Source organism: Phascolarctos cinereus, unplaced genomic scaffold, assembly GCF_003287225.1.
Source record: "Phascolarctos cinereus isolate Bilbo 61053 unplaced genomic scaffold, phaCin_HiC Scaffold_2;HRSCAF=192, whole genome shotgun sequence".
Classification (NCBI taxonomy): Eukaryota; Metazoa; Chordata; class Mammalia; order Diprotodontia; family Phascolarctidae; genus Phascolarctos; species Phascolarctos cinereus.
The window spans coordinates 164,822,154-164,834,474 of NW_027555625.1; the positions used below are offsets into that span (position 1 = coordinate 164,822,154).

General features: G+C 38.6%; 2 protein-coding genes across 3 annotated transcripts in view; one reads left to right on the forward strand and one right to left on the reverse strand.

The window, feature by feature from the left end:
- The window catches only part of NDUFAF5 (NADH:ubiquinone oxidoreductase complex assembly factor 5), a 31,794-nt gene extending 26,477 nt beyond the window's left edge, over nt 1-5,317 (reverse strand). The window contains exons 1-2 of the mRNA XM_020986217.2: nt 4,943-5,317; nt 271-311 (exon numbers count right to left, since the gene is read on the reverse strand). Coding sequence (XP_020841876.1) covers nt 271-311; nt 4,943-5,287 — 386 coding nt within the window. The 5' untranslated portion in view covers nt 5,288-5,317. The remainder of the gene's footprint in view (nt 1-270; nt 312-4,942) is intronic.
- A 54-nt stretch (nt 5,318-5,371) lies between these two features.
- ESF1 (ESF1 nucleolar pre-rRNA processing protein) overlaps nt 5,372-12,321 on the forward strand; it is a 98,966-nt gene continuing 92,016 nt past the window's right edge. Inside the window, exons 1-2 of one of the 2 annotated variants that reach the window (XM_020986195.2) lie at nt 5,372-5,627; nt 6,669-7,341. In XM_020986195.2, coding sequence (XP_020841854.1) covers nt 6,705-7,341 — 637 coding nt within the window. In that variant the 5' untranslated portion in view covers nt 5,372-5,627; nt 6,669-6,704. The other variant, XM_020986203.2, reaches the window with a different exon arrangement.

The window sequence follows — 12,321 nt, forward strand, 5'->3', positions numbered from 1 at the left end:
GATTCTGCCATGTAATACAAAAGGGGAAAAAAATGGACAGACAGCACACTCTACCTTTTATCAAAGCAATACCAAGACATTGAAAAGAAGAGCTCTAGTATATTGGGAAGAATTTTAGAAGGACATAGACAAGAATACACAAAATGAGAAGGTGTGGATAAACTTCAGTCTGTATCATTAGAGAGAGAACTCACAAGAGATGATAGAACCATCAGAATAAAATTCTGGCTCAGACCTGATGATATTTTGATAAGTTGACCATTACCTTACCTGGCTATATCATATACACGGTCAGCAACACGACCACCAACCTAAAATAAAAAGCAATGACAAGATGTTCAGACTTTTCTAATAAGAATTCAATTCTGTAAGTTTATTAATTGCCTACTATGTGCCATGTCCAATATTAGGTGCTGGGAATACAAAATATAAAATAAAAACAATCCTTGTCCTAGAGGAGCTTACAGTCTACTACAGAGAAAATATATGTGTAAAGATAAGTAAATACATAAAAATAAATTAAACAAACATTTGTAAAGAATCTACTATATGCCAGACAGGGGATTTGGGGATATAAATATAAAGAATGAAATGAGCTGTACTTGTAAAGAACATACATTCTATTTTTTTCCCCAAATAACTTTATTTTTATTTATTTATTTACTTATTTTTAGTTTTCAACATTCACTTCCATAGGATTTTGAGTTCTAAATTTTCTCCTCCTCTTTTCCCACCCCTGCAAGATGGCATGCAATCTGTTATAGGCTCTACATATAAATTCATATTAAATACATTTTCATATTAGTCTTGTTGTAAAGAAGAATTAGAACCAATGGGAGGAACCATGAGAAAGAAGAAACAAACAAACAAAAAAACCCAGAAAGACAGCAAATAGTATGTTTCCATCTGTATTCAGACCCCATAGTTCTTTTTCTGGATGTGGATAGCATTTTCTATTATGAGTCTTTTAGAGTTGTCTTAGATCCTTGCATTGTTGAGAAGAGTCAAGTCTATGAAAGTTAGTCATCGCACTATGTGGCTGTTAGTGTCAGTTCATATACGTCTTTCTAGGCTTTTCTGAAGTCTGCTTGCTCATCATTTCTTCTAGCACAATAGTATTCCATTACATTCATATACCACAACTTGTTCAGCCATTCCCTAATGATGAGCATCCCCTCAATTTCCAATTCTTTGCCAGCACAAATAGAGCTGCTATAGATATTTTCGTACGTGTGGGTCCTTTTCCCATTTTTATGATCTCTTTGGAATACAGATCTACAAGTGATATCGCTGGGTCAAAGGGTATTCAGAGTTCCAAATTGCTCTCCAGAATGGTTGGATCAGAGGAACTTATATTCTAAAGGAAGAGACATTAAATGTATACGTAAATATATTCAGCATAACTATAAAGTGAATAAGTAAATACATACAAAGGAGTTAAATATAAGGCTGTTTTGGAGAGAAGGCATGAGCAATTGTGGGTAAAAAAAGGAAAGGCTTCATGCAAAAGATGGTACCTGAGCTGCACCTTAAAGGAAAAAAGGGAGACTATGAGGCAGAGATAAGGAAGGAGTGTATTTCTTGCCCAGGAACAACCAGTGCTTTTTGGTGTGGGGGGTGGGAAGAGAACACTAATGGTGAGGAATCAGGAAAAACTTTTTATAGGAGCTGGCACTTAAAAGGAGCCTTGAAGAGAGCTAGGGGTTATGAGAGACAGAGGTGAAGTAGAAGGGTATATTGCAGGCACTATAGATAGCCCGTGAAAAAGTATGGAGGAAGAAAACAGAGCATCAGCACCTACAGACCACAATGGATTAAGCACTAAACTTGCCAGTCAGGAAGACCTGAGTTCAAATTCGGTCTCGACATTAAGGTGTGTGACACCTAACCTCTGCCTCAGTTTCCTCATCTATAAAATGAGAATAACAATATCACTTACCACACAGGGTTGTTGTGAGAATCAAATGAGATATTTGTAAAGCATTTAGCACAGTATCTGGCACATAGCAGGTGCTTAATAAATGCTTATTAATTACTGATTAATACGAAAGAAACCTGAAAAGATAAGTAGAAGCCAGATTTGAAGGACTTTAAATGTCAAATGGAGGAATGTATTTTATCTTGGAAGAAAAACAGATCCATTGAACTAAAAGAGGAAATAAATGACAATGTCTGTACATTAATCTGTGCTTTAACAATATCAATTTGGCAGCTGTATACAATATGGATTGAAGAGGAAGAGGCCAGAGGCATGGAATTCAACTAGGAGGTTATTGCAGTAGTCCAGGCAAGAGGAGTCATGAAAGCCTTGACTAGGGTAGCTGTAGAATGAGTAGACAGAAGGCTTCAGATGTGGAAAAAGTCTGGAGGTGAGAGCACTAGACTTGGAGTCAGGAAAATCTGAGTTTGAATCCTGCCTTTGATACTTACTAGCTGCGCGACACTGGGAAAGCACTCCTTTAGTCTCAATTTCCTCATCAGCAAAATGGAGATAATAATAGCAACTACCTTAGAAGGTGGTCATGAGGATTAAATGAGATAACTGATGTAAAATACTATGCAAAACCTTTTTTGGAGATAACTAGCCTAGACTTGGCAACTGATCAGATGTGGGGAGGAGGGACCAGTAAGAGGAGTCAAAATGAAAACGTGAAGAAAAAGGGTAGTGGATTGGGAAAAATAAGGAATATTGTTCTCAAACATATTATGTTGCAGATACCTATAAAACCACCAAAAGGGAAAAGTTCTGCATGCAGCTGCAAATGTAGGTCTGGAGCTCAGAAAAGAAACTAGGGCAATAGATTTGGAACTCAGCTGCATAGAGACGATAGTAGAACCTACAGAAGTCAATGAGACATTGAGATATAGTATAGGGGTCCCTATATCTATATGCATGAAATTAAATCAGATATTCATAAAATTTCTAGGACTAGAGGTAGAAGGGAATGAAGTTTATCTTTTTCCCAATCACTTTTTTTTATACTGTAGCTGCTAGTGGCTGCCCATTAAATTATCTTTTATTTTGTATATGCTTACACGTGTTTATGTTGTCTCCCCAAATAGAATATAAACTCCAAGAAGGCAGGGATCATTTAATCTTCATTTCTGCATTTCCAAGGGCTCAGCATAATCCTTAGAATATAGTAGGCATTTAATATTTATCAATTGATTATTGTTTGGGTGTTATACTAGTACAAATGTTAAGTTTGAAAATACAATAAAAGATGGTACAATTTGCAAAACTCAAAATCTTATCTGTTTGCTTGTCACCAAAGCTCTAAAGCACAGAAGAAAAATGAATCTGAAGTCAAAGACAGCCTCTGCTACTTTTGCTGTTGTTTAGTCATTCTTGTGGTTTCGTAAGCACATTTGGGGTTTTTTCGGTAAAGACATGGGAGTGGTTTTCCATTTTCCTTCTTCACCTCATTTTACAGATAAGGAAACTGAGGCAGACATGGTTAAGTGACTTGCCTTGGGTCACACAGCTGTGTGTCTGAGGCTGGATTTGAATTAAGGTCTTCCTGCTCTATCCACTACTCCACTTAGCTTCCCTTCTGCAGCTTACTGCCTGCATCTTTGAGCAAATCACTTCACCCCTCCCCACCTCATTTTCCTTGTCTATAAAAAAAGCAAGTTGGACTAAATGATCTCTAAGGTCCTTTCCACCTTTTGTTTCCTTCTGGCTGACAACTGCTATACATTCCATTAAACAGTATCAATTACATTAGATTCGAATGCATCTAAATTCTTTATCTAAAGTCAGCATGTAGTGTTTTAGTATAAGCTAAGTTATTTAAAACTCAATAAATTAATTAAATTATTTAACAATTTTGTTCACATTTTTAAACCTAATTTACTGTCGGTTTTTTGGCATTCTAAATCTTTCCATCTTGCTGGATTCCCTTTAGCTACTTGTATGGCACAGGTTTGTTTACTTTTAGAGGAAAAAGAACAGTTTCTTTGATATAAAACAGTGCTTTGATTCGATAGCTTATGCATATTTTAAAACGTATGCTGACTTCTTATTCTGAAAGAGTTTTGTGTTTCTTGCTTTCTAGACAGGTGAGGGGTGAGAGAAGGGAGAGCCTAGAATTGAAAATAAAATTGAATGAAAAAAAGGATTATTCATATTTGAATTAATAAAGTAGGACTGGAAAAGTAAACTTATAAGTAGTAATGGCTAACATTTATATTGCACTTTGCAAATATTATCTCATTCTGCTCTCAAAACAACTTTGGCAGAGTAGGTGCTATTATTATCCCCTTTTAACAGATGAGGCTTAGAGAGGTTAAAGTAGATAGTGGGAGTTAGGAAGACCTCAGTTCAAATCTTGCTGCTTCCTAGCTGTGACCTCATTTAACCTCTCCCAGTCTTTCCACAGCTGTAAAATTAGTTTAATAATAGCACCTACTTTTGTTATAAGGGTCGTGAGTTAAAGAGCAAAATAAATGCAAGATAATAGTAACAGCAGTAGTGATTTGAGGCATGATTTGAACTCGGTTCCATTAAAATGTAAATAAGTTCTTTGAGGGCTGGCTATTTTTATCTTTCTATTCCCAGGGCTTATTTAGCATAATGCTTCAAACATATTAAGTATCTAATAAAATGTTAAGTAATTACAAAATAGGTACTGGGGTGTATTTTTTTTGGCTTGCTTTGTTTCTCCAACACTTAGCACAGAACCTGGCACTTACATGTTTGTTGACAGACCACTGAACTAACGTGACTTGCAGGCCCCAGAACTCTAACCACTGAGTCACGCAACAGCCTAATCTCCAGCCTCTGTGCCTCGGTCCTGGACGGTTCCCCGCACCTGCATCCCTAGCCCGAAGACACTTTACCTTTACCCAGTCACGGCTCGAGGCGGCAGCAGCACGGCTGCCTGCGATCTGCGTCGGGGGAGAGCCCCGCGTTCGGGTCTTCCCGGGACGGCGTACTCACCTCCTCCTTCAGGTAGTCGTACTTCAAGGGCTCGGGCTGCTGGGCCGCCCAATTCTTCTGTTTCCTCTTCAACACCCGATCGAAGACATTCACGGCGCCCGGGGCGGCGTCGCCAAACAGGGAAGAGTACGAGGAAGCCCCCCGGGATCCGCTCGGCCGGCCACCGCCACAAGCACAGCCCGCCTCGCGGCGACGGGCTGGCAGGATGGGCCACCGGCACCACGGGAGCCGGACAGCCCTCAGCATGACAACTGCTGCCCGCACCCTCTGCGCGACCTCCTTACCTGCCGTGCCGACCGCCCTCACGTCCTTGCGCATGCGCTGCGGCAGTACTAGACAACGCATTTCAACAGGCGCGCTTAACGCGAAGCCTCCGGTCTGAACCAGATCGCTTGCCGTAGCTCCAGAGGTTAACGCAAAGGATTGTGGGCCTGCATTTCTCCACGTGATTCTGTGAGAGGATTCGCTAAGTGAGCTGAGGCGTTTGGGGCTCTAAGTCCGGATGGCGGAATTGTAAGAGATTCAAAGAAAGTCGCTAGCCAAGGTGGACGTCTTCAACTGACCTTGTCAGGAAGTGATAGTGGCCGCCTCCTCGATCTTCCTCTCCTTTCGCGAAGCAAAAGACGCTTTGGAAGAGCAGCCGGCCCCTTGGAGTTCCGAGGGGCTTCCTCTGGCACTGCGTGAGGTAGGGTGAACTGCTCGTGTGCTGACTCTGCCACTGTCAAAGCTGTGTGACCTCGGGCAGCCCCGTAGCGTGATGGATAGAGCTCTGAACCTGGAGCAGGAAGATCTGAGTTCAGATGCGACCTCAGACGTTTCCTAGCTGTGTGACCCTGGGAAAGGCACTTAACCCCTGTTGTTGGTCTCAGTTTCCTCACCTGTAAAATGGGGATCGTAACAACATCTTCCTCTCGCCGCCCCGGGTTGTTGTGAGGATCAAATGAGATAATCGCAGTAAGTGAGGTGTACACACACACACACACTCTGACTGTTATTCTTAGTTTTTTCGAGACTTAATTTTCTCCCCTGTAAAATAAGACGTACTACAGATGAGCTCTTGTTATTCTCTCATACCTCCTTACTGAGTTTGGGAGTTTGTGGGGCAGAGATTGCCAAGCTATAATTGCAGCTGATTAGGAAGCCACACCCTCCCCCCTCTCTTTTGGGAAAAGAGCCCAGCAGTTTTCTTCCACTTATCATCAATATGCTATAGAACCCAGGAGCCTGGGGATAGAAAAAGGAAGCTAGTTGTTAGGCGGGTTTCAGCTCTAAACTTTGATGATGGCATGGAAGTCCCTATATTCATATTCATTTTTGATGTATTGGAGGTTGTGTTAAAACTTATTTTTTAGGTGATAGTTTTATTGCTGAAGATTTCCTTGGAAAAGATAGGTGTTCCTACATCCCTAGTGAGGTTTTCTTTTGTGCAGGGTGATTAATTAGGGTTACAATTTTCTGAGCCAAAAAAAGTGGGAAACCTGGTCTGACCACGAAGATGGTTTTTGAAAAGACTTCTTAAAAAATATTAGTTTTTAAAAGTTGAACTCGGAGTGCAAATTTGGATATTGTAGCTGTAACCCACTTCTTAATGGAGAACAATGGAAACCATTTTTATCATGCCTTGCTTTTATATGAAATATAACTTAAAAGATTCAATGAAGCTTTCTTGAAAACAATTGTTGTTTAGTAAAATTAAACCCTCATAATTACATTTTTCAATTTTTAGGTTACTCGCGGTTTTGGTCAACAAGGAAGCTTAAAAATGGCGTCAAAAGAACTTATGAATGATGAGCGGTTTCAGCGAATTACAAAGGATCCTAGATTTTGGGAAATGCCAGAAAAGGACAGAAAAATTAAGATTGATAAGAGATTTCGAGCAATGTTTCATGACAAAAAGTTCAAGTTGAAATATACCGTGGATAAAAGAGGACGTCCCATAAATCATAGCAGCACAGAGGATTTGAAACGTTACTATGACTTATCAGATTCAGACTCTGATCTCTCAGATAAAGATAGTGAAGCATCAAACAAAAAGAAAACAAAGAAAAAGAACCAGAAAACTGAAAAAGGAGATCCAAAAGAATTACTGAATGATAAGGAAAAAAGGAACACTGTTAGGTCAAAGGAAGACTTTGGACATGGGAAAGAGCCAGATGATTATGATAATATTTGTAAAACACAGAGTTTGAACAGAGTTAAGGAGGTGCATACACAAAAAAATCTGCAAAAATATGAAAAAGAATCAACAAATAAAGGCATAAAGAATCAGAAAGAGACATTTCTATTTAATGCAGACACATCTTCTAGTGGAAAACTAAAGATGTCAGAACTGGACAATAATAAAATTGTGAAATCTTCCAAGGTGAAGTTTCCTAAAGACAAAGAGAAATGTGATTCAGGTTAGTTTAAAAAATAAGTCTAACGTTTTTTATTGACTGTAGTGTGCTTTTGTGTTTGATTTTTCTTTTTTTAAAGGTAATATTTAAAGAGATTTTTTAATGTAATTTGATAAGATGGTAAAAATCATGTTATTTTAGTAGTAATATTGGAAAAAAATAAGTTATTAACTTAGTTTAAAATTAATGTGAAAATTTTGAAGATTGTACAGGTTTTTGGGATGAAGAGACTAATGAAAGTTTGAATCTTCTAGCTAATCATTGTTTTTTTGATTAATTTATGGCCGCTACCCACAGACATTCTATAGTTTATCACCTACCAAAATTTTTGAGGATGAAGACATCTTTGATCTTAATTCAGTTTCTTTTCACCAGTTCAAGTCTTCCTAAGTTTTTTTCCTGAAATAATCCACTTCCTCATTTCTTACATTACAATACTATTGTTCATGTTCATAAACCATAATTTGTTTCAGCCAGTTCAGTTTCCAGTTTTTTGCTACTATAAAAAGAGCTGTCATAAATATTTTGGTACATATGGATCCTTTCCCTCTTTCTTTGATATCTTTCAGTATTGCTGGGTCAAAGGATGTTCACAGTTTAATAGCTTTTGGGGGATAGTTCCAAATTGCTTTTCAGAATGGTTGGAGTAGTTACAGCTACACAGTGTTCTAATGCACCTGTTTGCCCACAGCTCCTTCAGTATTTGTAATTTTCCTTTTTTATCATCTTATCCAATTTGATAGGTGTGAGGGTACCTTAGAATTATTTAAGTTTTAATTTCTTTATTATTTAGAGGATTTTTTAAATATAATTTATTTATTTTTAGTTTTCGACATTCACTCCCAAAAGTTTTTGAATTCCAAATTTTCACCCCATCTCCCCCTTCCCCCCACCCCAAGATGGCATGCATTCTGAATATCCCTTCCCCTAGTCTGTCCTCTCTCTTATCCCCTTCCCCTTCTATTTTCCTGTAGGGCAGGATAGACTTCTGTACCCCATTTCCTGTATTTCTTATTTCCCAGTAGCATGTGAAAGCATTTTTTTAAACATATGTTTTTAAAACTTTGGGTTCCAAATTTTCTCCCTTCCTCCCTCCCCACCCACCCTCATTGAAAAGGCAAGCAATTCACTAAAGTTTATACATGTGCAGTTATGCAAAAGAAGTCCATAGTAGACATGTTGTGAAAAACTGTTTCCTTTAATCCTATCCTGCCCTCCCATTTATTCTATTCTTTCTTTTGACCCTGTCCCTCCTCAGAAGTATTTGCTTCTGATTACCCTCTTTCCCAATCTGCCCTCCTCTCTATCACCCCCCTGCTCTCTTGTCCCCTTCTCCCCCTATTTTCCTGTAGGGTAAGACAGATTTCCATACCCAATTGAATGTGTATGTTATTCCCTCCTTAAGCCAAATCCTATGAGAATAAGATTCCCTCATTCCCTCTCACCTTCCCCCGTTTCCCCTCCACTGCAAGAGACTTTTCTTTTCTGTTTTTTTTTTGTGAGATAATTTACCCCATTCTACCTCTCCCTTTTTTCTTCTTCTCCGAGTATAATCCTCTCTCATCCCTTAATTTTATTCTCCAGATATGGCCCCTTAATCTTCAACTCACCCTGTGCCTTCTGTCTATCTATGTACATATACATACGTATAATTTTTTTTCCTCCAACTACCTTAATACTGACAAAGGTCTCATGAGTTATAAATATCATCTTTCCATGCAGGAATGTAAACAGTTCAATCTTAATAAGTCTCTTATGATTTCTCTTTCCTGTTTACCTCTTCATGTTCCACTGGAGTCCTGTATTTGAAAGTCAGATTTTCTATTCAGCTCTGGTCTTTTCATCAAGAATGCTTGAAAGTCCTCTATTTCACTGAATGACTATTTTTCCCCAGTTTTGCTGGCTAGGTGATTCTTGGTTGTAATCCTATCTCCTTTGTCCTCTGGAATATTATATTCCATGCCTTGCGGTCCTTTAATGTAGAAGCTGCTAAATCTTGTGTTATCCTGATTGTGTTTCCACAGTACTTGAATTGTTTCCTTCTGGCAGCTTGTAATATTTTCTCCTTGACCTGGGAACTCTGGAATTTGGCTATAATATTCCTAGGAGTTTTCTTTTTGGGGATCTCTTTCAGGAGGAGATCTGTGGATTCTTTCAATTTCTATTTTGCCTTCTGGTTCTACTATATCAGGGCAGTTTTCCTTGATAATTTCTTGAAAGATGATGTCTAGACTCTTTTTTTGATCATGGCTTTCAGATAGTCCAATAATTTTTAAATTGTCTCTCCTGGATCTATTTTCCAGGTCAGTTGTTTTTCCAATGAGATATTTCACATTGTTTTCTAATTTTTCATTCTTTTGGATTTGTTCTACTGTGTTGTGGTTTCTCATAAAGTCACTATCTTCCAATTGCTGTATTCTAATTTTTAAAGAAGTCTTTTCTTCAGTAATCTTTTGGACTTTTCCATTTGGCCAATTTTTCTTTTTAGGGCATTCTTCTCCTCATTGGCTTTGTGGACCTCTTTTGCCATTTGGGTTAGGCTATTTTTTAAGGTGTTATTTTCTTCAGTAATTTTTTGGGTCTCCTTTAGCAAGCTGTTGACTTGCTTTTCGTGATTTTCTTGCATCACTCTCCTTTCTCTTCCCAGTTTTTCCTCTATTTCCCTTACTTGCTTCTCAAAATCCCTTTTGAGCTCTTCCAAGGCCTGAGACTGATTCATATTTTTCTTGGAGGCTTTGGATGTAGGAGCTTTGACTTTGTTATATTCTTCTGGTTGTATATTTTGGTCTTCTTTGTCACCAAAGTAAGATTCTATGGTCTTGACTGTTTTTGCGCTGCTTGCTCATGATCCCAGCCAATTACTTGAGTTTTAAACTCTTTGTTAAGATAAGAGTCTGCTTCCAATGTGGAGAATGTACTGTCCCAAGCTTAGGGGGTTTGTATAGCTGTTTTCAGAGATACTTGTAGGGACCTGTAAATTTTCAGTTCTTCCAAGGTGGTATGACAGGGGCGAGGTGTTTACTCCTTTCCTGGCCTGTGACCACAAATATTCTTTCTGTCCTGTAACTGTGAGGAAGGGTTCCTCTCCACAGCCACTCCAAGCTCCACCATGCCAGCGTTCCTCTCTCCCCAGCACTGCCACCTAGATCTGTGACCCAGATCCAAGCACAGGCAAAGCAAGAGATTCCTGCAGTCCCTCTCTGATCAGCCACTGGATTCCCCCTCAGTCTGTGGGTCGGAAGCTCGGGAAGCAGCTGTCCCGTCCCCGTCCGCCCCCGCCCGCCCTCTTGGGGAATGGAGCTGTAACCGCACCTTCCTGTTTCAGCACCGACCGAAAGAGATTTTTCCCACTGACCTTCTAAGTTGTCTTTGGCATTGGTGGATTGAGGAGTCTGGAAACCTCCACAGCTGCTGGCGATTCAGTCCTCTGAGGCCTGCTCCAGGTTCCCTGCGTGCCCAGCCCAGCACGATACACCTTTCTGATCAATCATCCAGGTTGTCTTGGGCTGGAAATTCATTTCACTCTTTTTGTGGGTTCTGCTGCTTCAGAATTTGTTTAGAGCCCTTTTTTATGAGTATTTGGAGGGGTTTGGAGGAGAGCTCAAGCAAGTCACTGCTTTCACTCCACTAATTTGGCTCTGCCCTGAGAATTTTTTCATATGGTTATTTATAGCTTGAATTTCTTCTCTGAAAAGTGTGTATTCATATCTTTGAACATTTTTCAGTTAAGGAATGGCTCCTTTTCTTGTACACTTGACTTAGTTCTCTGTATATTTGAGAAATGAAACTTTTATCAGAGAAACTTGCTACAAAGATTCCACCCCCATTTTCTGTTTTTTTTTCTAGTTTTAGCTGCATTGGTTTTGTTTGTGCAAAAACTTTCTAGTTGTATGTAATCAAAATTATTCATTTTACCTCCTGTGAACCTCTGTTTTTTCATCACAAACTGTTCCCCTCATTCATAGATCTGACAGGTAATTTCTTCCATGCTTCTCTGATTTGCTTATGATATCCTTTTTTTGTCTAAATCATGCCCCCATTTTGAGCTTATCTTGGTATATAATGTGAGATGTTGGCCTATAGCTGGTTTCTTGCCAAATTACTTTACAGTTTTCCTGGTAGTTTCTGGTAAATAGTGAGTTCTTGCCCAGATAGTTGTGATCTTTGGGTTTATCAAACCCTAGCCTACTGTGCTCAATTTCTTTTGCATTTTGTGTACCTAATCTTTCCCACTGATCAACCACTTTATTTCTTATTCAGTACCAAAATGTTTTTGATGTTCACATTTTTTTCCCATTGATTCCCTTGATATTCTTGATCTTTCGTTCCTCCAAATGAATTTTGTTATTGTTTTTTCTGGCTCTATAAAGTAATTCTTTGATAGTTTGGTTGGTATGGCACTAAATCAGTACATTATTTTAGGTAGTATTGTCATTTTTATTATAGTAACTTGGCCTGCCTATGAGCAGTGAATATTTCTCCATTTATTTAGATCTGTCTTTATTTGTGTTGAGTGTTTTGTAATTATGTTCATATAGTTTCTGTTGTATATTGGCAAGTGGATTCACAAATATTTTCTGAAGTTATTTTAAATGGAATTTCTCTTTATCTCTTCCTGCTGTATTTTGTTTGTAATATACATGAAAGGTGATCATTTGTATGGATTTATTTTATATCCTTCAATTTTGCTGAAGTTAATTATTTTGATTACTTTTTTAGTTGACTCTATAGAGTTCTCTAAGTATAATCATATCATCTTCAAAAAGTGATAGTTTCAGTTCCTCGTAGCCTGTATTTATTCCTTCAGTTTCTTTTGTTTTTCCTATTGCTGTAGCATGCATTTCTAGTACAAAATTGAAAAGTAATGGTGATAATGGACATCGTCTTGTTACCCCTGATCTTGTTGGGGAAGCTTCTAGTTTATGTGTAGGTTGGATACTTCTTGCTCTTGGTTTTATTTTGAAGGAAAGCTTCATTTCTTCC